Below are 25,643 nucleotides of genomic sequence, written 5' to 3'. Positions count from 1 at the left end.
ATGTGCAATTTAAGTCCTGAGCTCTGCACTGCTCCTCCTACTCACGTTTCCTGGTGTTGCACTCAACCAGCGACTCAGACAGTGGGATGTTTTGCCCGGTTGAACTGAAATGGCACAAAGCAGGTTTACGGTTATTAAATTTGACGGTCAGACATCAAACAGATGTGCCAGACTGCTGCAATGTCATTGTCAAAATAGTTCTCATTGTGTGCAGTGAGAAATAAACGGAGGAAAGGAATGAGTGAGCAACATAGTATATTCAACATAAACCAATGGCTATACATCAGAAGGCAATTATAGGGCTAATTTCAACAGCACCGTTCCACCTTTACATTATATAAGTAATTACTATAACAATAAATACTCAGGCTCATTTGGTTCTTGTGAAATACTTCATTGTACCAAGAAAAGGCATTTTCTCTGGACAGAAATTATTTAACATCGGAACTGTAAATCAACACTGAAACATAAGTCATATCTTTATTACCCCGTGTTACAGGGCACACACAATGTTCAAGTATGCCCGAGGAACTAAATGGAGCAATCGAAAAAAAAACAACCAAAAAAAAAAAAAGCATAAGAGAGATAAAATGCATTTAAAAATAAGTGAACTGGCATTGCATTTCACAAATATCCATAAGCTCATGATTTTGGAACAATTCACTGTAAAGTGCTAACTGGTTCGAGCTGAAAAAAAAGCACATGTTCCCTTTGAAAGATCACACACATTACTTTATACATGGAGGTACAGTAATAGCCATCAGGCGAGCAATTACCAACCAGAAGACATGGACCACAATTCATGTATTAGTCCTTTAATAAGATAACTGCTTCCTTAATTTCCTTGTTAATGGTAACAACGAGAATCTTTGCCACTGGTTGCCAGGACAATGCCAATTACAAATGCTGGTGTTGTCGCTGTACAGTTTTCCTTTTTTCCTTGTAATTACATGCAATTGACTGACATACAGTTTCAAAAAAATCTCATGTCAAGTCCTTCTAATCCTTTTACAGAGAGGAATCCTTGAACCAAAAGGGATGAGAATGCGAGGAGAGGAGGGCAATTATCGAGGAGTGCAGGGGACCATCCCATACTCCTCCTCCTCCTCTTCCTCCCCCACCCACACGGATGTGGTGGGCTGGCCCGACAAAAGCAGGGATCTGTCCAGCTGATGCCTGCCTTCCTACAGGTCCTGAGAATCCACTGTTTTCCTCTGTGCCTCCCAATTAGGTGGCACGTTAAAAAAAAAAGAAGAAACAAACAAAAAAAAAAATATTTGGAGGGATCTGGGTCAATACATTATCCCCCTACTGTCCACCTAAGGCAGACGTTCACCCTCCCACCCCAATCCTAACCATAAAAAGGTAAAAACAAGGTGTACTGCAGAATGGCTTTACTCCTCACAGTCTGTGGGGGGAGCTAGAGCCCCTAGGAGCTGAGGTGCGGTTGGTGGTCTTGCGGCTGTTCTGTCGTGTCTGAATCATCTTGGTGGCCGAAGGTTTCCGAGCGTCAGGCTGGCGCCTCCCCTGGGGGCCTCTCCGTTTGCCCCGTTGCCCCGCGCGGCCCCTTCCGGCCCCCGCTGGTCACTTGCGTGAGTGCAGTGTGTCCTGAAACTTGGTGCTGGTGTAGCGGACGTGGAATCCTTTTTTGTTGATGGTGTCATCAGAGCGGAACTTGATCACAATGGAGTCACCGGCCGAGTAGATCTCCTCTGGAGGCTGTCGGGAGGGGGAAAAAACAGCAGATTAATTTGTGCCGTCGCTTTCTGGTTCTCTGACTGCACTTCAATTAAAAGTAAAGACTTCTCACATGCTGAAACTGAAGTCGAATCAGCGGCCATGACGAATGTCTGCAGAGGACTGCTGGTTCTGTAGCAGCCAGGGGCCACGTAAGGGGCCAGGACTGGCCTTTTTTTTTCTTTTTTGGCTTTATTCTGATTAAGGCTTTGGCTGCTATTGAAGTTAGGATAAAATATACTCTGCCGATTAGTTCCAGGTGCAGCGCTGCATTTCTCCCCTGAACAAAACCATGTATTTCATAGCACTTTTCACATTTTTTGGTTCTACTGTCTTGAGCACAAAGTTCGCCAAACATATTTTCCAGTGAAAGAAAAAAAAATCATTAAGTGCGCACAGAAAATATGCAACACTTGCCCTCTCTGTTTGTCAGAATAGGACTATAAAATGAATACTAATTTAGAAGACGATAGTGAAAATAATTAGTCGGCCGAGGCGCTCAGGCAGCAGCACTCTGGCAAAGACAAAGACAAGTGCTGTGATGTCAGAGCAACCAACTTTAACGCACTGGGCCGTTGATTAAAGCTGTCACTCACCATATGAATATACATCTACGATACCCCTCAGGTGGTGGTTTATTGGTGAAAAGGGAAGAAGAAAGCAGCAAACGTATGGTATTGTATTATAAGATGTCGTCTGCTATCTGACGGAGAAAAGCCCGGAGGCTCAAAGAAAGCCTCGCCACACTATAATGAGTTTTCACCCTACTTTGTGGACTGAATCGTGTCAGTTTATTTCGACCCGTTTTTAAAAAAGGAAACTTGATTGAAGAGCCGCTCCCCCACGGGGGGGTGGGGGGTTCCGGGTGCGTTACGTCCCCTCCGGCTAATCGTTCACAGGAACAGGCGTGAGCAAAAAGGCCTGGGCTTATTATTGAAGCGTGTAAATGAAATCAAGCTGTTCTCTGACCTGAGGAAACGTCTATTTCTATTCCCTGCTGGCCTCGTTGCTCCAGACTCGGGGCTGCAGCCTGATTAATTCGCTGTTACAAACCGATGCCAGAACACTCCGATAGGCCATCGTCACCCAGGGAGTGACGGCTTGTGTCGACCTACAACCGCCGCCACGGCAACCCCTCCCAAACCCGGAGGAATACGTCACCTCTGACAAAGTGATTACAGCCTGGCAAAGGTTATTCAACAGCAGAGCAAATTCCAGAAGACTTGTCTGAGAACTCCTGCTGTTATACTGTAAACCTAAAAAAAAAAAGAAAAAGTGCAGTGGCGAGCCAAGAAAAGAGCATTCAGCAGTCGTTATGTCCTCACCCCTGAGCCACAGTAACGTCCCAGCCGTGGAGACTTGGTGTCGGCTCCGTCGAAGAGCTCCATGTAGTCGTAGCCGCAGTCCGCCTCCTCCTCGATCTCAAAGGTCTGGAAGATGAGCTCCACGCCGTAGCCTTTCTCCGCCGAGATCACCCACTGACAGTCGGAGGCCCCGGGGTAGTTGTTGTCCCCGAACTGGGCATGGGAGAACAGGTCCTTGGTTTTGACCTCAGCCTTCAGGCGACCGCCACACTCTGGGACCAGAAAAGCGTCGATAAGCTACAAGTTCAGCTGCTGTACTCTGTGGTTTTACAGTCACACGGACACAAAGGGTGCTTTAACATGTTCCAGTTCCATATGAGTCATAACCAGAGCGGGGAATCCAAAAACCAATGTGACTAACTGACCATAAAATGAATGCAAAGTCGCTGTAAGAGATTTGCCTGGATCCTGGTCTTCTTACCTGCGCTGTGGGAAGCCTCGAAGCCTTTCTTCTGCACCGAGTTATCGGAGAAGAAGCGAATGAACAGCTTGTTGGCGCTGGACGTGATGGGCGGCGGCTTCTTGGTGCCGCAGAAGCGACCCAGACTGGGAGCTTTCCCGTCTCGACCGTCGTAGATCTCGATGTGGTCGTAGGCGCACTCCAGGTGGGCCTCCATGTCGAGCTCATTGAAGGCCTGTGGCAGAACAAGATGATGAGCATGTTTAAAGACGTTTTTTAAATCAATTAACAGTCTCTTAACAGTGATATGTGTCATTTCTAGAAAATGTCATTCTCTCAGCACACAGGTTAACTAGAGTATCAAATGTTTTTCTGCATTTGCTATTTAGGAAGCGAGGCATGCGTGATATGCTTCGATATCATAAATTGGTGACGGATTTCTAAATCATCTGTGACACGGTACACAAAAAAAATGTGTAGAAAAACAGAAGGGGGAGCCACACATCATCGTTAGGAGCGGCATAACAGCATCTGACAGCAGCGCAGTAAACACAGATGTCCTCGGTAGATCCGGCAATTCAATTATGTAAATAAGCTCCACACAAATAAATGCGTGAGTGACAAGTGGAATTATACAGGGGGGAAGCGGGGAGGAAGTGACACGTACGACTTTGATGCGGTGGCCTGGAGTGGTGGTGAGAGCCCAGGTGCACGCCTTCTTGCTGGGGTATTTATCCGGCCAATTGGGGCTGGTGATGACACCGCTCACACTATTCACAGTGTGATCGCAGCCAGCTGTAAAAAACAGAAAAAAACATCACTGAATCACTTCTTTATCATGCTAATACAGGAAATGAAAAAGAAAATCACACAGTTTCTGACACACGTCTCATCCACTGCAAACCAGGAGGCAAGAATGTGCAAAACGTATCACAGAGACGAGTGTTGAAATACCTTCTTTGCAGTCGTGTTTGTTCTCGTGCAGCACAAAGCCGCTCCTGCACTGACAGCTGTAGCTCCCGAAGGTGTTGACACACTCGTGCTGACAGCCGCCGTTCTCCTTAGAGCACTCGTCTTTGTCTGCGGGAGCACAGAGGACGACACCCGTGTGACTGATTTCTTTACGGGTCGACTGAAGAGACACATCACACGCTAGCAGGTCTCCCTGGACCGTGGTGGAACCTGATCCGGATGCTGTGGTCTTGTTTGACTCTTACCGCCAGTATTTTTAAGGCGGCTGACTATTGATCAAAGTAATCGACTAAAACTGGCATCTCTACTGTTACTAACTTGACTAGTCTGGCTATGCTTTCTGGTCCTGACCGATGAAGACTGCTAACTGGCCTGATGTTAAAAACACCATATTGTAGCTCCACCTGCTGCTGTGTGACTGCTTTTTGGTCTACGGCGACGTGGTTGGGATGGATCCATCTTGGCGTGGCTGTGCCTGCTGCCATGGACTACAACTGTTGATACTATTGTTTCTGTTAATGCCACCACTACTGTTAATACTACTACTACCATACTACCAACACCAAATGCAGTTGGAACCCAAGGGTCTGGGCTGCACCAGATTTCTGCCTTTTTCTCACCACTATCACTGTAACGCTTACCCCTAGGTGATGTTGGGACTTTGAAATTGTATTGACTCTGTAAATCTTGAGTGTTTTCTAGTCCTGCTCGATGTGTTAAATGTCCTGAGATGACTTCTGTTAAATATGACACTATAAATAAGATTGAATTGAATTGGGGGACTCACCTGAGAAGAACTGTGCTTTGAAGCCCTTTTTGGACACCGTGTTGTCCGATTTGAACTCGATGCGCATGTTGTTGTACTGGGAGGTGATGGCTTCCGGCTTCTCCGCCCCACAGAACTTCCCGTGGAGCCTGGAATCGGCCGACAGCCCGCTGCGCACCTCCACGTAGTCGTACTTACACACCTGAGCAGAGAGACGGAGCATGTGAAGACGCTGGGATATCTTTTTTTTTGTTTAAATCATGAAACACACGGGGAAGACAAGCAGGGCTTGTTGTGATAACGGAGGGAACACAGAACAAACCCACCCCGTGCCGATTCAAAATAACCCCAGTGCTCACATCGTTGCCCTCAGTCTCGAAGACGTCAAAGAGCAGGGTGATGCGGTACTGCGTGGGGGCCACCAGCTGCCAGATGCAGTTCTTGTTGGGGGGGTACTCTCTGGGCCAACCTGGGCTGGTGATGGACCCGTTCAGCTTGGTGATGAAACCTCCGCAGGCAGCTGGGCACAAAACAAGACACGGGGACAAAGCTTTGATACAAATAGAAAAGGAATTATATCACCAGAAATGTCCCGCTGCGAGCCACACAGCCGAAGTTAAAGCCGTCTGAGAGATGTTGTGGTCCGTGATGAACCCGATTACAGGCTGACCCGCCTGTGAGGGGCTTTGGATCGGTTACGCAACGCACACATGTTACAACAACTGGTTAAGCCCCTCACCTGGCTATTTATAGCTGAACTTAACGTTTGTTTTTTGACAAATGTTTTTATTGTCTTTTTTCAGTTACAATACAAAGACACAAATCAAAACACATCAATAGACACATCAATAAGTATAAAAGGCACTTAAAGAATTAAAAAATATGCATATATAAGTGGTATACTGCTAGTTTGGTTTATGTTTTCCTAAGAAAAGTAAAGAATAAAAACATTTTACTAGCATCCACATACAAGTATTGCCTTAATACATATTGTGATCAATGAACAACTGGATGCATGTGTTGATTGTTAGTTATAAGACGGTGAAATGATGGAATAGTAAACGTTACAGTCTGTATGGATGATGTAAGGCACCAGTTTTTATTATCTCTGCATGTAAATTCAAGTATGATTGTAAAATACAACATTGCAAAGATGATCATTTATCTAATTTTATGCTGATTATTTTGTTGCTCATGTAGAAGCCAAATTAGCAATAGCTATAAACTCTCTGTACTGAACTCACTTGCATTCTTTGTATTGGAACTATGTAAACTGTATCGTCCCTATTTAAATAAAATTCTACTCTACTCTTTGTGTGTCTATGGGATCACTTATTACTTACTACTATATTTGTTTTTTATCATTAATAACCAATATTCACGCTTTCTTTTCAAACATTTCCTTTTTTTTTCTTAATCAATCTTATTAGTTTGTGTTTATTGTCCAGCTTTGTGTTTTTCTGCAAATGAAAAAAAAAAAATCTGCCGCTCGATACAGCTGCACATGGTGCAGCTGTAGTAATGGCTGCCTGTTGTTTAAGGGCGGAGTGGATAAGCGGTCAACCAGATATCGTACAGCTTGTATACTAGTAGTTAGGTCTTAAACAACAACATATAATTTGAGTTAAAAATAATACTTGCATTGATGTGACTCAAGATCTTTAAAAAGGTAGTGGCGTGGCCGGCACAAGCATCGCTTGTCGTCATCTTATCTGGCTTTCTGGAACGACTGTATTTATTGTATTTGGGTGGCTAACTGGGGAAAGCGCTGGAGCATGTTAATTACACGGTGGGCGACTCGTCTCCCTGTACTTACCCTCGCAACTGCGCTTGTCAGCGGCCAGCTCGTAGCCCGGGTCGCAGGCACACTTGTAGCTGCCCAGCGTGTTGACACAGCGTTGCTCACAGCGACCGTTGTCCGGCTTGGAGCACTCATCCATCTCTGGAAGCACAAAGATATGTTAGGAGCCTTTTTATCGGCCCCCCGCCTCGGTTCAACGCCCCCCCGCCTCGGTTCAACGGCCTCGGCTCAGTGGCTTACGAGAGAAAACACCCCCAAAACAACAGCAGAGCGAGACAAAGAGGGGAGAAGAAATGTGAAATAAACCTCCGCTGACATAACGGCGGAGACCGAATACACAGATGTTGACATTCTCTCTGAAGAATTTACAACCCTTTGACCCCTGACCTTTGAAGAAGTTGGCAGCAAAGCCGGCCTTGTTGACGGAGCCATCTGAAACAAATTTCATCCACAGCTGGTTGGAGCTGGTTTTGATGTCATCCGGCTTGTCGTAGCCACAGAAGCGGCCCAGCAGGGGACCGTTTTCAGAGTTTCCATCGCGCACCTCCAGGTAGTCGTACGCACAGCTGTCATGTCTCTCGATCTGGGGAAGGATTTGAGGCAAGATCAGTCACAAAAATTCATGCTTTCTTGAATAATAAATAACCATAGATGGCGTCTTACCTCAAAAGACTGGAAGGTGAGGCCGACGTGGTAACCCTGAGCAACGGTGATCTTCCACACACACACTTTGTTGGGCCTGTAGTCGTCAGGGTAGTTGGGCGACTGGATCTGCCCGTTGTCTTTCTTCACCTCCCCACCACAGATGGCTGCATGTGACAGCAAAAAAGAACAATAAATACAAATATTAATAACAACACAGAGCTCCTTCAACAGCAATATCACCAGCACACGCCTCTGAAAAAAACGTGTTCTCACTGTTCTGATGTGGATTAGACGAAATGCCTCCACCACCAGCTCTCTCTCACACACACACACATATATGCACACACACACACACAAATACAAATCATCCCTTTGCACGGTCTGGAAACAATGGAGCCGAGTGTGAAGGCAGGCCAAAATCTGATTAATGCAGCGTAAAGTGCCTGACACATCAGCAGCAGGGGAGCCAGAAGAGAACTGTGGATATTACTGCAGGCTCTAGGCACATAGTTGGATCTGTGGCCGACTGTGCGTTCAGTCAGCTGAGCGGCATGCTGGAATTGGGTGCAGCGAGGTCAGGCAACGGGTGCTTACCCTCATAAACGGCGGAGAAACCTTTTCCCACCCAGTTACTGCTGCTGCGGAACTCGATCCACAGCCGGCTGTCGGTGGAAATGATTGGCTCGGGCAGCTTGTCGCCACAGAACCGACCTGGAACAAAGGTGAAGGCACACATCAAGATTTGATCATTATGACACCTGCGATATCTCTGAATTTCCTCTACAATACTCTTAGTTAGAGGATAAGAGAGGAAATAAACCATAAAATAGACAAGAACCAAACAATCTTTGTTTTAATATTTAATGTTTGTGAAATGTATATACAGTATGTTATAGGTATGACAAGCTGAAACCATAAATATATTCAGAAGTTGGAATAATTTGCTCATCTCTCATTTTCACCTGGGGAATTGCACCGGGTCAAAAGTGATTAGTGATCCATTTAAATAGGAATAAACAGAGGATTGTGTCTGACATTTTTCCTTTATGATAGTAAACCGAATATCTTGGAATTTAAAAAATAAAAAAAACATTTTGAGGCTTATTAATGGAGAAAATTGCCGTCAGATGAATCGATAATGAAAGTAGTTTAAACTGACCTTTGAGGGGCGCCTTCCTCCAGTACCCATCTCTGATTTCCACATGGTCGTACCAACACAAGTGGCTCCTGTACAGATCCATGGAGGTGAAGTTCAGAATGATCTTTAAAAAATAAACAAGAGAGCGTGATTACCGACACGGTGCAGATAAATAAGACGAAACAGAGAAACCTCAGCGTCAACAGCCAGCGTTTGTTTTCAGGCCTTTTTTTTAAAGTTGATCCAGTACTTTTCCATATGCTCATACCTTTTCTCCTGGTGTGACTGATATTCTCCAGATGCAGTGCATGTACGCCGAGTAGCCGTTGGGGAAGCCAGGAGAGGAGAAGTTCCCACTGCTGTCCTGCAGACTGTCCCCACATCCTGTGCACAAACACATGGACATGCATGTAAGGCCCGAGCCAGCAGCGTGATGCACTGCCAAGTAGTCCCTGCCTGAAAACACTGAAGCACTACTTCAAGCTACACACACACACACACACACACACACACCTCAACATCAGCCCTGAAGTAAATCCCCCTGAAATACTCGCTGCACAGACAGATGCTGGAATTAAATCGCCGAATGTGAAGTAGAGGGCAGCTCTTTTATGTTCAGAAAGGCACATCTGCTGGTAATATCCGCCCCCCCCCCCCTCCACACTCCTACTCCAGATGATGATCACACAAAGGAATTGAGAGTGTGAGACACTTTCTCTGAGCATCCTCTGAAAATAAACCTGGGCCACTATAAATAACCGAGACCTCTGGAGGACGTGATGCATTATGTAGGCCTCGCCAGTGAAACACCAGCCTGACTTTGACTGGGAGAAACCACTAGAAAAAGTGTGCAAGTGTGTGAGGACCGATTCCAAAACACCGTACACCGCCTCGTGGAGTGACTCACGCCAAGTGTTTAATTAAGACTCAGAGGAAATGCTCGAGAGCAGATTGCATCTTGGGAGCCGTGCATGTGTTCGGTATTATCGTGTTATCTTTACCTCGGGATGCGTTTCCAGGGAGGAAGGAAAAACATCTCCCACGACTCTTCACATACGTCGCTTCCCAGAAGGTTCGTGTGCGAACCATAAAGCGAGGATCTAGGAGTTGTTCGTCATAATGCTCGGCAGAGGTTAAACCGAGCTCTCGTAAATGTGGGGGGATCCGTGGCTCTTCAAGGGTTTATTGCTCCCCACGAACATGCGGAGACTCATCATCACATCATCCCCCCCCCCCCCCCCACACAGTGTGCATCACATCATCCACTCGGTTTCTCCATCACCAGACAAAAAGACCCACTTGAGGTTAAACTTTTCCACCAAAACCACACCGACTGGTGACTGGTCTATTCATGGAGCTTCACTGCGAGGCTGACAGCTCAGCTATAACGGCCTGACCTACAATTTGTCATCAGATCCATTCAACAGAAGGCCGTTCTCCGTGTACATCTGTTAGCGCTATAAATCCTGTTTACCTCTCTCTTTCTATCCTCCCTGGAATCAGAAACAAAGCGAGTGGTTTCCGGGGAAAAGGGGTGGGGCTAACTCCCCTCACGGTTTACATTGCTCACGTTTTTTTTTAGTCAGCGTCCTCTCAGGACAGCTGTTCTCCCGCATCTATCCGGGAAAAAGAGTGATGACAAACTTCCTGTCCCTGGATAGTGTTTACTCTCCTCCCACCTCGGGAGTCTTGGACGCCGTAGCCAAGGAACCGTCGACCACATCAACAGTAGACGCTTGGCTATTTCCACACTGAGCTGCATCTTGGGAAGGCAAGAGGAGCTGCAGACCTCTCTCTCTCTCTCTGGGCTATTTTACACACACATGCAAAAAATAGACAGGAAAAAAAAAAACCATAGCAGACAGCATCTGTCATTTTGGTCTTACTGGAGCATTTGTAGAGTTTGCGTGCCTGTGCGATATCCCCTTTGCTCAGTCTGGTTCTCTGGCCAATGGGTGGTCTCACTCCGTTCACATCGTAGCGCGGCAGGATGGTGTCCAGGAAGATGCCTCTGAAATTCAGCAAAGGGCTTGACGTTAATGTCGCGTGAAACCCGGGGCGGCGTGCGCTCGATCCTGATAACTATTCCAGCGTGCGCCGAGCCACAGAAACACGTCTGCTGGAGGATTAAGTGACTCACCATCAAACAGCGCAATTCAATCACTGTCAACATTTTTACGGACAAAATTATAAAAGAATTGAGACACAGTGGTGAAAATGAGCCCTGCCAGTCCAATGCTTAGCCAAATCAAATAAAAACGTGGCTGTTTTCTAGGAAAAATACATCACAATCCATCAGAGAAGAGGGGCATGGAGAGCTCGTTTTATTTTTTAAATTATATATATTTTCACTTTGGATGAGCTTTTCAGCAGACGTGTAAACCCGGTGACTCAGAACACTGATGAAAAACCCTCCCATCTAATGAAATCAGTCAACATTTCTACCACTCTAATCATAATAATGCAAATTGCCTGCTTGTAATGAGATGCACACCCACACACCTGTGTGGACACAAGAGTATTCTAACCATGATCCTGACCTGCCTGCGTGTACTGTAATAAAACTAATATCATTAACAGGATTAAACAAAACCTCGTCTCTATGAATAAACACTCTATTAATAAGTAACCAATGGGGATGTGCTAATTAGACCGTACTTTAAAATAGAAATAATTTCACTCTTCTTTATGCTGTTTTTCTTCCACCGACATATGAATGTAAAAGTATGCTTTTTTTTATTTTATTTTTCTGAGTCTTTTTTCCCCTCTCTGGCTGACATACAACAGATGGACAGTTGCAGACACTTATCAAAGTCTCCCTTTGAGGTCAGGGGTCACGCGGTCTGTTTCGGAGGTTAGCGCTAACGTCATTCTTCAGGAGCGTCTGCTTTACAGATGGACCCAAACTCAGAGCTCGAGACCTTCCCCAGAGGTGCTGTATTTCCATGAACAAACTGTAAAAATAAAACAATCAGGTAAAGCGTCTACTTTTTTTTTTTTTTAATGGCAGAAACTCTTTTCACACTGCTGTCTCACTTGACACTGCTAGTTTATCATCTCCATCCCCCCCCCCCTCTAAAAGTATTGGCGAGCAACGGCCTGGCTCCCTCGCCGTTCCCATGGCGACATGCCTATCAACGCCAGGCATGTGCAAACAGAGCAGCCTGAGCTAACAGTTTAGACTCTACCCCGTCTGCCTGTGAGCTTCCAGGAGCCCGTACGCTGCTGGCTGCGGGTGAAAAAGAACGCCACTCCAGCCGGTGTCAGCGCAGACAAAGGGCACACTGGCAGGTCTCTATTTGAGTTGGCACCGCTCCATGCACCGGGGCCTGAAAAATATCTCTGGAGCAAAAAAAAAAGGAAAGGAGGGGGGGTATAGTGGTCGGGTAACACGCCCCCAGACAAAAAAACACGGGGATCAGCGCTGCTTGTCCCCAGGAGACACGGCAAAAACATCAAGACAAGCCATGAAATCTTCCCAACAACACCCGAGGCAAAGAGCCCGGCTTCCCACGGTGATTTACTGTAAAACACCGGGCAAACACGCCGAGAGGGGAGGGGGGGAGAGAAAGACACTGGCACAGGTAAATCAGCCAATCGGTGTTCAAGAAAAAAAGGGCCTCGGAATGACTTGTGAAAAGCTAACAGGAGCCTCTTGTGTGTGAAAGCCTCGGCAGCGAGAGGCGAAGGCATCGCCTCCCTCGTGTTTAAACGGTCTTATTGATCAACACGGTTCCACAAATTAGGAGAGCAGCGGAGTCGAGGGCCGGAGTGAAGACGGAACAGGCCGGATTACCCCGAGGACCAGGAGGTTCTTTAGAGGGCCGAGAGGTTGAGTCCAAACCTTGACCCAAAGAGTGACAGCAACTAAATGGATATCCTGTTTAAGCGTGGAGCAATCCAATATGAGATCTTCTATAAAAACAAGAACTGGAAACAGTTCATCACATGCAGTGGACTTTAGGTCAGGTCACAAGAGGACCATGTCGACCTGAAAGCCCACTAAGGAGAAGGAGCTGGATTTGGTATGAACTAAAATTAGATAATTTGATGTTCTTTTATGGATGTTGTAACATGTCTTATTTTCAGGCTTTCCTTTGAATTTTCACTTTGTTTTCTAAATATAAGTAAAGTTTCCTCTTCCTCTTCCATTTGACTCTCCATTTCCTCGTTTTCCCAAACAAAATAAAAATCTCGCAGCTCCACTCTGTGTGCATTCTTGACCTGGATGCATTTCTGTGCATTGGCCTACACCCAGCTGCAGCCTCCGCTTAGACAAAGATTCCCTCTCTGCTTCCCAGAATCTGTTTGCAGCAAGAGCATGGCAGTTGACTTGGGAAGAGGCCCATACGCTGAGAGAGTAGCATAGGGCATGGGAGAACCGCTGGTGGAGATAATTAAATAATTATATATATATATACACAGATATAAAGAGCCACGTGAGAACAAAAGGACAGCCAACAGCTGGTTCTCATATCGGAGTAAGGTAATGATCTGATTCTGGGTGCCCATAGATCACATCACACCCACTCTGGCTGTCGAGCCGACTCCTGCTGTACGTCGAGCACTGCATACTGTTTATCCATGCAAACAGACACATACACAAAACTTAAGTCCCATCCCACACACGACAGCAGGAGTTAATCACAATATTTACACCGCGGAAGTTCGGTTGTCACGGCTTGCGAAATATCTTTAACGTACATGGGCGGGTTTGTCAGAAAGGGATGCTTCTGTAATCACATCTCTGAACGTGAGTCAACGTCTCTATTTGGGGTTTCTCAGTCACCCAGCTGGTGAAAAACACTTCAAATTAGCCCCGGCCGAGGATGACTATAGAGGAAAAGCCCAGACTGACCAGCGTTTGTCATGGGGTTTTTTCTAGAAAGCTCTTTCCTCTGACGCCTGTGAACCGCCGGATGACAGCAGAACATCTGGAAAAGGAACGAGGATAGCTGGAGACAAAAATGATGTGTTGAGCAAATGGGACACTTTAACAGTTTCACAAACAGGATGTTTCCAGTATCCAACATAATTTAGTAACATATTTGTTGTAATCTGGGGGTCCACAGGTCAGCCATGTATGCTTGTTGGTCCTGTTATTTAAATAAAAGTGTCCAAAGTCTAATAAAAATTAGAGTCATGTGAATCTGTTTACTGAGTCCAGGGGAACAAGGCCAGTTGTAACCATGGATACGGGGGGCAATGCCCCACCGAGTGATCCACCTGCCCCACAAATGCCGAGTATCCTCCCGTCACGCCAGATGTATTAAATAAAAAAGTATTTTATTGATTTACAAGTTATGATTCCCATAATTACTACGTGTGTACATTTTACTTCAGAACAATATGATCATACTGGAGAAACACGCCCGTCTGTCTGCGTCTGTCTCGCCCCCACATCCTCTCTCTGTGTGTGTGTGTGTGTGTGTGTGTGTGTGTGTGTGTGTGTGTGTGTGTGTGTGTGTGTGTGTGTGTGTGTGTGTGTGTGTGGCCTTGACTCATCTGAAAACAGCAACTGGCAGCAACTTGACAATTGCGTGGTAAGCATTAAAATGAAAAAGCTGCTTTATATATATACACATTGTTGCACTTTAAAATGTCCTAGAATGCTTTCCGTATTCTCTTTTTGCCCAAAGACCAATTATGCAAACAAACATCATGTTTTAAAAATGAAATATGATGTAATGGAACTTTCTGTAACGAAGGTTCATTCATTCTTATCACACCTGCTAACCGTCCACTGGAAGAACAATAGAGAAGAAAAAGGGAGTGACAATGTCGAGAAATAATCCTTTACATTAATTCACTACATGTTTCGGGAACTCTATTTTGGAATTTGAAGTCATGTCACCGTGGTGTAGTTTGTCTAATGATAGCGGTTTACTTCTATCAAATGCATTCATGCTTCAAAACTCATAAAAGTCACAAACTTGTGAAGATGAGTTTCCAGAATAAAACATCTAAGTATCGTAAGCGTTTGTTTGCCTTAAAGCTTTTTTCTGAAAAACGGGAAAACAAGAACCAGGGAGACGTTAACCAAAAACATGTCATGGCTTCACATTGCGTTAAACCGTGCGTGGAGAGCAACGATCAGTAACAATGCGTGTGTCATAACGCCCGGGTGCCATTCAGGTGCTAAAAAGGGTTTTGCAGCGGACCTCGGAAATAAAAATATGAGTCCCTGCAGGAGCCCGGGGTGAACATCATGCTGCTAATCACCAACGCCTCTTCAAAGAGCCGTTCGGAGCATAATGAGGCGCTTCGTGGTGCGAAAGCACGACTTTTACAAGCAGCTTCACATAGCTCTGAAAGACATTATCTTGCGATGATGAAGCGGGGCTACTGTGGGGGTCGGCTCAGCCCCGGGACCGACGCTGCTTTACTGGGACTGCAAACCCAGCAGGGACCGAGGAGGGACGTGGCAATGTGAACAGGCTGTGGGACGGAGCCGGGACATCCCAAACACTTTCACTACAAAACTTGGTGTTGGATTTAAGTCACTTTTTAAACACTAATGCTGCGATGAGAGTGAAAAAAGAGTGAATGAGCAAACAGGTAAAGATGTAAAACTGACAGATCCGCTCTCAGAGGAAGAAGCTAAATGGAACCAGACACGTCAGATTTCATACTTCACACTAGTGCGTTCTATTCTGACCCCCTTCAGTATTTCCATTACAGAAATAAGCAATTTCATCTCGTTCAAATATTCCATAAATCACATTAAGGCTCCTCCAGTCTCCCCAAAGCCCCAGGCAATTTGAGCATCGATTGTTGAAGAAAAAAAAAAATCCCACTTTGTTCAAAATAGAGGCTTTCTGAATGAGCTACTTTAGAAATATAAACTAAAGACCCACTTTCTCCTTTTTGCAATTGAACTCAAACAGCAAAGGAAAACAATTCAGATTCCAGACGGATTCGACGAGTCTCCTCTAATCTTGATGTCCTCGGGCTACATGCTAGTTTTCTAGTGATTTATTATAGGGGAGAATTATGTGTTTCATTCTTCTCTTGAGGAATCCTGCCCCATTACTCAGCAGCAGCCCGTAGACAGACCCGGTGCATTACTAGATCTATATACACTCATAAAAAACCTTTAAGAGCAGAAACGGAAAATAAAGATAATGGGTTAAAAGGTTGCGAGCGGAGAAGGGAAACGGCTTGGCCCGATCTGAGACCGGTTCTCATGTCTGGGGCGTACGGAGTGGAACTTGGCTCCTACCTGGAGAATGTATTCCTGGCATAGTGCATTATGCTGTCAAAGTCATAGACCTCTCCCAAAGAGTCCACCTCCCCCGGCTCCATCTTCAAAAAGTTATACTCTTGTCCTGCGGAAAGGGATTAAGGGAGAAGTTGAAACGTGGAGCGGAGTCACGCTGTGCCACCGCATGTATGTCAAAGGTGAGGTGAGTACAGTTATTTTCTGAAATGTGGATCATATGAGATGCAGATGCACGACACAGCTGGTGGAGAACAAAAGGGATTCAACATTTGATATTTCATAGACAAAAATGTTGAAAAAAAGCTGACTGTCACAAGTTGGAAGTCTATCTCCCAACTGGTGGTTATTCTCCTGTTCTAACCCAGACTTTCTGCAAGTACAAACGCGTTACTTGTATTATTTTTGCCTCTCACTGCATCTTCCCACATTATTGCTGAGGGATTTGATAAGAGAGCAGGAGGGAGGGGGGGGGTCGTACCTGGTTGGATGTTGTCCCGGATGATGCTGACGTGTTCGTCCCGGTCGGGCCGCGTGTGCTCGTGCCAGAACCCGATCACGTGACCCAGCTCGTGCACCACGATGCCAAACTTGTCGCAGTTTTTCCCGATGGAGATGGCCTGAGGGCCGCCGCCGCGACGACCCACGTAGGAGCAGCACCTGTAGATCAGCAGCCCGACACACACGGAAGAGTCAAAATACAGGTTTATACAGGGTCGGCCATGAAGTTGGAATCATTTGCCTTCTATAACGCATTAGAACACATAATGTTAATGTTAAAGTTGTTACTGATGCATTTAAATAGGAATAAAGCTAAATATTCTAACTGTATGGGCAACAGTGTATATGACTAGATTCCATGTTTTAGTAAATGAAAAAAAACACCTGGAGCAAGTGGAAACTACAGAGGGAGGCCAAAGAAAGTTTCCCAGGGGAGGAGAAGGAATGCATGTCTGGCTCTATAATGTTTACTAGCTCCTATATATTCACTATATACGTATAATGGCGCTTGTAATGAGAACGACATCATCTCAACAACCTCTGGTCTGTTTTGTTTTTTTTAACAGGAGAGCTGTGTGAGGGCGACCCGTCATACAAAACGCTGCAAAGGAGTGACATTCATTCATCGCCCCCTAAACGCCAACGCCGACAGCGACGGAGGAAGCGGGCCCCGGCTGCATCAGCGCTGTCGACTCAGCGTGGACATGAAAGGCTCAGTGTGGGAGTCTGGGTAAAAAAGGACGAGGGCGCACACACACATCACGGCCCTGTGGGCCAGACAGCCGCTCTCTAATTACCGCGAGCCGGGCCAGGCCTTTTTCCTGAGACACGCCTTGAACTTTGCACAGGGACAGATGGGAGGCCTGCTGAATATGCAGCAGAGTCAAAGCGTTCCCGCTGCTAACCGCTGCCGCCTGCGTGGATAATGTCATGCCTGTTGCTCCAGAGGGGCTGGTTACCGGGCTAAAAATGGCTATCAACAGTTGGCTGGGGGGGAAAAATGCTCCCGTTTCATGAGCATCCGCTTTCTGTTCGGCGGTCGAGTGATACATATCAGCGGTATATTGTGTAAAACGACATAATGGCTGTGGTTTAAATCAGTGCGCGAGACTAAAAATATGGGAACGCTTGAGGTTTGTGCGTCCCCCGGGAACCTTCTTAACTTCTCCTCACAGCTCTGGTGTGTGTTTCTCCACAGGAATCTGAATTTAAAAAAAAAAAAAGGGGTTGCACTGGTTTGTGTTCCCAACAGCAGCAAGTGCTTTAATTTAAAGTATTTCATCACCAAATAAAAGAGCCCAGCACGCCCAAACAGGTTGTCAATAGTCGCTTAGCAACAACAAAGAGCCACAACCAGCACTTCCCCCCCTGAGCGTCTGTTTAAGGAGAAAATGCTGAGCCTCAACTTTAGTGGAGCGCAGCAAACGGGGGGTTATGGAGGAAGCATGCTTGGCGAGCGATGCAGTATGACGATGATGAGGCGCAGGAAACGTTCCTGGCCACTGAGCGGGATTCACTGTGAACAGACGGGAGGAACAATGGCGGAAAAAGGAAGCGAGGGAAACGACTTTGACGCTAAATAATTAGCTGTAGATAACGACGAGGGGCTCAACGGAGGCCGGGCATTGTTCGGGTCCCTCATGCGGAGGAGCTAAAAACCCCACTGACTCACCCACATGGTCGGTAGGTGAAGACAATGTAGCTCTCCTCCTGCGTCCTCTCTATAAAGGTCACACAGGTGTGCTTCTCCCAGTGACGCATGGCTTGGCGGAATATCGCCCGCTGGCTGCCTGAATGGGACGACAGAGAGGCTGAGATCAGCAGAGCGGACATAACACACACACACACACACACACACACACACTTTACATTTTATAGAAAAGAGGGAGATGAATGGAAGCAGGAAGAGCTGGAAACAGTTGGATAGAGAGTTACTGAAACATCACAATGTAAACCTATTTGTAAAGTTTCCTAATCTTACTACTTATTTTTGCTTTTGAACAAATTGCTTGCACAACTCAACTTTAAACGTGACTACATAATTCATCCAGAGGAATTTGTCTCTCTTTGCCTTTATTTTCCCAGAGGGGACAATTTGTCGTGCAGCTGGCAGTTTCCACACAACATCAACACAAGAACACCAATAAATAAACCATCTAAAAGACCGAAATGGCAGCAGGGACAAAAATGTTTTTTCCGTCTGTTGGTCCTACATCTTGGTAGAATTAATCTGCGACCGGATGAATTCACCGGCCGGCAGGTCTGTGAGGTCGTTCAGGTTAATGCCCGCAATTTCCCTGCACGCCTTCACAAGAGCCTGCAGTCTGTTTGTATTTCTGAGGGTAAGCGAGTCGTGCAAACAGATAAAAGAAAGAGGTAAGAACAGATTTGATAAAAGAAGAATAAACATAAAATGGTCAAACTTAACATGGAAACCAAAGGGAAACTTCAATAAAAGTGCTGAGATATTTATAATTAAGGACAAACTCAACAGCCTGCTTATTGACGATAACTGGAGAGATGACAATCCATGTGCATCTCTTCTGTTTTGAACACATTAAAGTCCAAGAAGGACGACTTCCCCACTTCAGGACCACGATCAGTAACAATCAATACATGAAATATATAAAAGCTTAATGCATCTTCATTATGATGCATCAATACTTCCTTTTCCATCATCTGGAGAGTACACTGCTGTTACTTACCACTAAAGTTTCCACTGATGACATAGGGAATGACACCTTCAGGCCAAACTCGTTCCGGTCTGGAGGTGGCGGCTCTTTTCCTGCGACGTGAACCTGGTCGAGTTTGGCTGCTCTGATTGGTTGAGCCTGAAGATTTCAGAGGAAAAAAAGACGACAAAAAAACAACATCATAAGTGACATTTCTGGGTCTGACGGAGCAAAAGCATATACTTTACCCATCGGGTTACAAAAGAGACTTTTCCTCCTAAAACTACAGGACATTGTTCGAGGTTTGACGCCGTTCAGAAACACTAATTATTATTTCTCATTTAGGACACATTTAATCCCTTAAAAGAGAAGTTTGTTCAAATAACAACGTTCTTCTTCCCATTTTTTGCACAAATGGATTTCATTGAAGCTGAATTCTTTATACTTCCAAATTAATTTCACCGTTTTAATGTCGCTCAAGCGCACTTAAATGCAGAGTAACCATGGAGACTAAGCTCCCGCCTAAACCTGGCGATTATAATAAGAAACATCCATATGTGAACCGCACACGGAACAGACGCCCAACTGTACCTCATTATGCTGCAGAAATGTAACCGCTATCATCTGGGACAGAAAAACGAACAGCTAAGAAAAAAGGATGCAGACATATATTTATATAACGGAAAGTTCTTTTTTCTTGTTGGTTTTAAATGCATTTAATGAGCCAGTGAAATCATTAGTTTTTAATATGTTTGGTGTTAATTCTCACTGATGTGTTCTTATTATCTGAATCGAGCTCAAACATTTAGATTTCTTATTAATTCAGGATGGCGTTACATCGAGGAGAAAGTGGTGACTCAGCGTGTTAAACAGAAGAAAGGCGGTTTAAAAAAACAACGTTAAACGACAACAGTGTGGTTGTTTTCTTGTCACCACATCCAGGAATAATGTTTTATAGTTTTGAGAAGTTGCGACCTTTAAAGGAAATAAATGTTGACTTTGGATTATGCCTGCTATGACATCACCGTACGGAAATACATCCTTGTTAAAAAAGTAAGACTGCTTCCCTAATACGGAGGATCAGTCGAATGTGGAGGAGAGAAACCTTCAGAACCTGATGACCAAACGCCGACCTTTAGATAGAGTTCACGCAGTGCAGGGATTTAATGGGTGTGTTGGGAAGAAGTCGTGATTTCAAGCCACCCCATTAACATTTCTATAAAAGACAACCTTTTCATTGTTCCTTCCATTCATTCTTCTTTCATCCGATCAAAAACATGCTTTAGAGGGTTGGAACGCTGCAGGTTTTCCTTCCACATAAACACTCCCGACAGTTTCTCATATTTTGGGTTAAATCTGTGTTTCATGCAAAACCTTCAGAACCCCCCATGGTACTCTATCCAATGAGACGTTTTATGTGATCCCTGCAGAAACCGTAGAGTCTGCATGTCTGGCATAACCTCCTTTACTTTATGGAAAATGGGGGGAAAAGTCATCTGAGGCCAAAAAAAATCCAGCAACACTTCCAGTATAAAGAAGGACTTTATTGTGAGACATCAGCTGGACGACCCTGACGGATCTCTTTGTACTGGATGTATCGCCGTAGAAACGTAGTGCATCTGGTTCGAGTACATCCTGCACACGGAGCGTTGTTCCATAACAACGCTCGGAGCCGTGCGACTGAGAGGCCTCATCTTTTCTCAGGAAATCTACATGCAAACCGCTTGCACTGTTTTTTTTTTTTTGCTGGGACAATGTGTTCCGTCGAATTTCAGTCTGCGAGTGTTCACAGCCTGGCGAGATCAATTAGCACGTACACTTGTGCATGTGTTGAGGGAACGTCTGATAAGAGCCAACTCTGCTGTTAGCTGATCAGACAGAGTCTCCTGGAAGATGTGTTTATTATAATGATTAGATCTACCACCTTCATTCAGAGCGAGACAGGGGAGGCTTTTAGGTCAAAGGTTGGTTTTGGTTATTGGGTGTTATTTATTCAACCTGTCTTTGTGTAGGGCTGAAAGAAAACCAGGATTAGAGTCGGGATCAGGCTAAGAGAAACGACCACACCTGGAGAAAGGACGAAGTTAACCAGACAGCTGCTGCTTTCAGGTTTATGATAAGTTCATAATCCATGGAGGTGAAACACTCGAGACAGCATTGAGATATGTATTGAATAAAAAAAAGGATAATAATTGACACCGTGTTGAATCAATTCAGATTATGATTTGTCTAGTTTCCTGATGGTCAATTTCATATGGTTTTACTTAATCTGAGAATATTAAAACATATTATAATTCTACGTCAGATGTTTGTACCGATTTGCTATGAAAGTTGACTTAATGCGTTCAGTCGTAGAAACATTTTACTCTTGGGGATTTCATTGATTTGTGCATTTCCTGGATTTAAGAGGCCTGATATTGTAGAAACAACAACTGGACTATTAAATAGGATCCACATCTGGTGTAACTGATCTGTTAAACATGCTGCATTGCCGCCATCATGTCATCTTGCAAACAGAGAACAGAAGAATATGTGTATTGTGGAGGAGCGACGGGTGGATCTGGTGATCTCAGCACCCCGAGCAGCAACCTTACTGGATCTGGATCTGGATCCGGATCTGGTGTGAAGGATATTCTAATAGAGCAGCTGAAATGTTGTTTGTTATCCCGCGGCTCATTGACTCCAGTGAAAAAGAACAAACTGACACAGTTCACTGACAAACGGCAACATGCGTCTACTTGTTGATTCATGCTCACATGGAGTTTATAGGATTGTGAAACCTATTGTACTCTGCTGACTCACAGCTGTTTCTTAAATACCACTTTTTATTTTTTTTATTTTAAGAGCAACATTTAAGCTGACAAAGCCGTGCAATTACTCCCAAACATGGCGATACAAGTGTAGTGATAACAGGGCAATTGTAGGCAGAGGCATTTAAAAGGCAGCTCGTGAAAAACACAAAACAATGCTGTCCAACAGGTGCTGCTGCCTACTCTCACTCGGAGAGGACCGGACTTATCCCTGATGGGAGATCAAATGTGGGAAGTGAAGTGTGTGCAATTTTATTTCATCTAGAGCGCCAATCCAAAACACTCTAACCAGGGATTTCCTTTCATCCCTAAAGCTGCCGTTGTCGTTACCTGTGTGATTGACGAACTGGACGGTCCTCTGCGCCAAATTGATGATCCTGTCCACTCTGAACGATCGCATGTCCTCCTCGTCGAGAGCGATGTCTCCCAGGAAGGCGACTGAAACAGAGATGGCACACGTCAGACGACGGTCAGGCGACGGCACGATATGGAGTCTGAGGCGCCGAGTCGCCTCAAGCTTTTCCTGCTCAGACAGAGGCGGCCGCATGGAGGCCCAGTCAGAAGAAGGTAACCCATAAATATACAAAAACATACTTCATTCCTTTCTTCTTCTCCCTTTACCCTTTCCACGCAGCGAGGCTAACGGGAAGGCCACCATGTCTCGACTCCAAATTACAGGATAGAAATTGTTCGGGCAAAGAGTATGAACTCAGAAACCTGACCTTTGACATGATTAATCCAGATGTTACAGAACAATGCAAAAATTCACACCGCGTGCTTCAGCATCCCTGGAGAGCTATAGCAAGATGTGATGACACCGCCTCGACTGGAGTAATATGGGCCACCTTGAACTGATAGCTCTTTAATAAGGCCAAGGAGAGAGAAAAATAACCAAACGATCCCACTATAGGAGGAATGTGCTTTATGGGATTCCTACTAAATGCCCCATTTCTTTGGCGGATGAGCGAGGAGTCATCTCCGCGGCGACAGGGCGCTCGCTTTTACAGGCATTTTAACACCAGCGCGTCTCTTAGGATTTATGGCAGGGCTTGTATGCGGAGGGGGGGGGATGCCACTGTAATCTGTGTCTGAACAGGAGATGACAACGAGAAGGGGAAGGAAGGGAAGAGAGGAAGAGCACACATCCTCCCCGGCCGCACCGCAGCGCTGAATAGGGAAGGCAGAATGAACATGACAGCCTTCTGCCTGCGTGTTGTGGAGGGGAGACCAACCCAGAGGGTTAATGGGAGTCATTTACAGTAGGTTTTTGTTTTTAAAAGTTTGAATCTGTAAATCTTCAAGGTTTCACCCTGATAAAAACCTACCTTTACTATGAAAAAACATGAATCACGTGTAGATAAGGCAACAACAACATCCACAGAGAAGATAGTCTATCTCCTGCACTTCCATGAAAGTTTGAGGTCTGAGACGAGAGAGAAAAGGGGGATGAAACGCACAATAGAAGCAAAGACAGACAGAAAAAAAAACCCAACACTTGGCTGGGGTCCCTATTGCTCAGAAGAGTATTATTGAAACAATCTGGAGCTGGCTTTGGTCGATGCAGGCCAGTCTTCCAGCCTGCAGGACGTGGAGGATGCACAGCAGAATGACTGTGTTTGGGATTAGAGACTAATGACAGCAATAAGAAAAGGTGCAGATCACAGCAGGCAAGACAGGACACGCACTGAGGACGGGTTGGAATTCCAGAGGTCAAAGGGATCCTCTAATTTGTGCTCGCAAAAAAAAAAACACACACTGATCCACTCCAACCAAATCCCCAAGACACAAAACAGACTCCCAATCAGCACTCATTCTAACAGCACTGATAAGAAGTCGTGCAGTATAGGATGGATAGGCTGACAACGGAAGGACATTTTTCTCTTTTATCTTCACATTTTTATTTGATTCCCAGAACTGGCTGAGCACTGAGAAGAACAGGCTACTTAATTCCAAGTCGCTGTCATAGAAGGTCTTAAGCTCGGAGGAAAAGTATTCAAAAACAACTCCACGACGTTATTTTTCACTGCATTTATTTTTACGGCGTCAACCTGCACCACCGGGCTTCCTCCCGCCCCCATGAGGTCCACAGAGGGCTGCGCTCTCTGCCCAATCATGCACCACCGTGCCGGAGACAGGCCCGCTTTAATCCGCAGTGTCATTGTTCTCAGACAACAGTGGAGATTGAAGTGAGCAAATGCACGGCCCAGCGGCATTAGGACTCATTTCCCCCGGGCACAGCAGTCGTCCTGGAGACGCTGCTGCAGGTTTATGGAAAGACTCTCAGGGATTGTGAATTAATCTCCTTGTCTCCTGGCTTTTAATTATTCACAGACTCACGGTTTCAGGGAAATCTTTTGTGCACAAACTCGCGGGGCCTCGGGATTGAGGACAGGCAACGGAGAAAGGTGATCCGGAGCGGGAGCGCTGTAAGTGCAAACACGGGGAGACGTGTGTGTGTGTCGCACTGTAGATTAAAACGCCGTCTATGTGGCAGATGGCGAGTGATCGCGGTGGAGCACAGCGCTGCGTCTCTATCCAAACATTATTCATTACCTTAATGACAACAGCTGGAGTTGTGGTACCAAAGCCGATGCATTGTTTTATGTGATGTTCTAATTTAGATCAGACGTTTAAGTGCAAATATATGCACAAACTAATCAGACCAAACTAAGAGAATTTATCTGATGTGTGATGAATTTTTTGCAGTTAATCTAAACCATCCTAATCCTTCTCATCTCAGACTGCCCCCATCAATCAGCGCATCCAGTCAGATTATACATCTCCACCAAATTAATCCCATTGATTCGTGTGACGCCCTACCCTCGACCTTTGGTGTCAAATACTCCAGGACTATTCCCATAAATCTGCACCAGACCACGACATCTGCCACCGAAACCTGCACAAACATCAATACTAAGCCCACGCAGACCCTACCTCCAACCTATATTTAGAAGGCCACGGTTTACCCCTCGCTGTGCTCACAGAGATGTTTGGACAGCCTTTCCCCGACACCAGCACCTTTCCCGATGAGCGATGAGAAAAGCCTGGCCAATATGTAAGGCCTGGAATGCATCACAATGCCCTGGCGCCGCCTTTCACAGCCTGTGTTTGGTAACAAACGCCGCATTTGAATTCAAATGGAGGCCAATAGCGTATTGCGTTAAGGCGATTACCATCTGATGACAGTGAGTATCACTTTTCAGGTTTTCATTCGGTACCGGTCCTTTCTGCCAAGTGGTGCCCAGTGTAGCCATTGTCCCTTTAAACACTGTGTTTAAAGCTACACTGAGGGAAAAAAGGAGAAAATAGTAAAAAGGTAGGGATGGGATGACTTGAAAATGCTTGTTTTCATGGTAGACAGGTCAAAAATACAGGATATATTAAAAAAAAATGGATTTATCCTTTATTTGTGCAGGGACTCCTTATGATTTATGATCGTTTTATTTAAATTATTTGATTTTTTTGCAGTAAAAAGCATGTTCACTAAAGAAAGATGTCTGTCTTATCTGTGACACATTAAAATATTTGCTTCTTAACAAAATGTTAAGTGTTTAAGGGCCATTTTAAGATATTCTGAGGATTATCTGGAAACACAAGCCTGTGCAGCATCAATATTGA

At 45.3% G+C, this 25,643-nt stretch overlaps 1 protein-coding gene across 1 annotated transcript in view; it reads right to left on the bottom strand.

Moving 5' to 3' along the window:
* Positions 1–238: 238 nt before the first annotated feature.
* Positions 239–25,643, bottom strand: part of bmp1a (bone morphogenetic protein 1a) — a 29,871-nt gene continuing 4,466 nt past the window's right edge. Inside the window, exons 2-20 of the mRNA XM_084025296.1 lie at positions 22,356–22,463; positions 19,249–19,374; positions 18,216–18,333; positions 16,524–16,702; positions 16,046–16,151; positions 10,710–10,834; positions 9,092–9,207; positions 8,845–8,947; positions 8,280–8,396; positions 7,704–7,849; positions 7,428–7,623; positions 7,056–7,181; positions 5,599–5,759; positions 5,261–5,441; positions 4,456–4,581; positions 4,169–4,296; positions 3,523–3,736; positions 3,063–3,313; positions 239–1,719 (exon numbers count right to left, since the gene is read on the bottom strand). Of these exons, the coding sequence (XP_083881422.1) occupies positions 1,585–1,719; positions 3,063–3,313; positions 3,523–3,736; positions 4,169–4,296; positions 4,456–4,581; positions 5,261–5,441; positions 5,599–5,759; positions 7,056–7,181; positions 7,428–7,623; positions 7,704–7,849; positions 8,280–8,396; positions 8,845–8,947; positions 9,092–9,207; positions 10,710–10,834; positions 16,046–16,151; positions 16,524–16,702; positions 18,216–18,333; positions 19,249–19,374; positions 22,356–22,463 (2,762 nt within the window). The 3' untranslated portion in view covers positions 239–1,584. The remainder of the gene's footprint in view (positions 1,720–3,062; positions 3,314–3,522; positions 3,737–4,168; positions 4,297–4,455; positions 4,582–5,260; positions 5,442–5,598; positions 5,760–7,055; positions 7,182–7,427; positions 7,624–7,703; positions 7,850–8,279; positions 8,397–8,844; positions 8,948–9,091; positions 9,208–10,709; positions 10,835–16,045; positions 16,152–16,523; positions 16,703–18,215; positions 18,334–19,248; positions 19,375–22,355; positions 22,464–25,643) is intronic.

This window comes from Eutrigla gurnardus (assembly GCF_963514095.1).
Source record: "Eutrigla gurnardus genome assembly, chromosome: 13".
NCBI lineage: Eukaryota > Metazoa > Chordata > Actinopteri > Perciformes > Triglidae > Eutrigla > Eutrigla gurnardus.
This window is presented reverse-complemented; position numbering and strand designations above follow the sequence as displayed.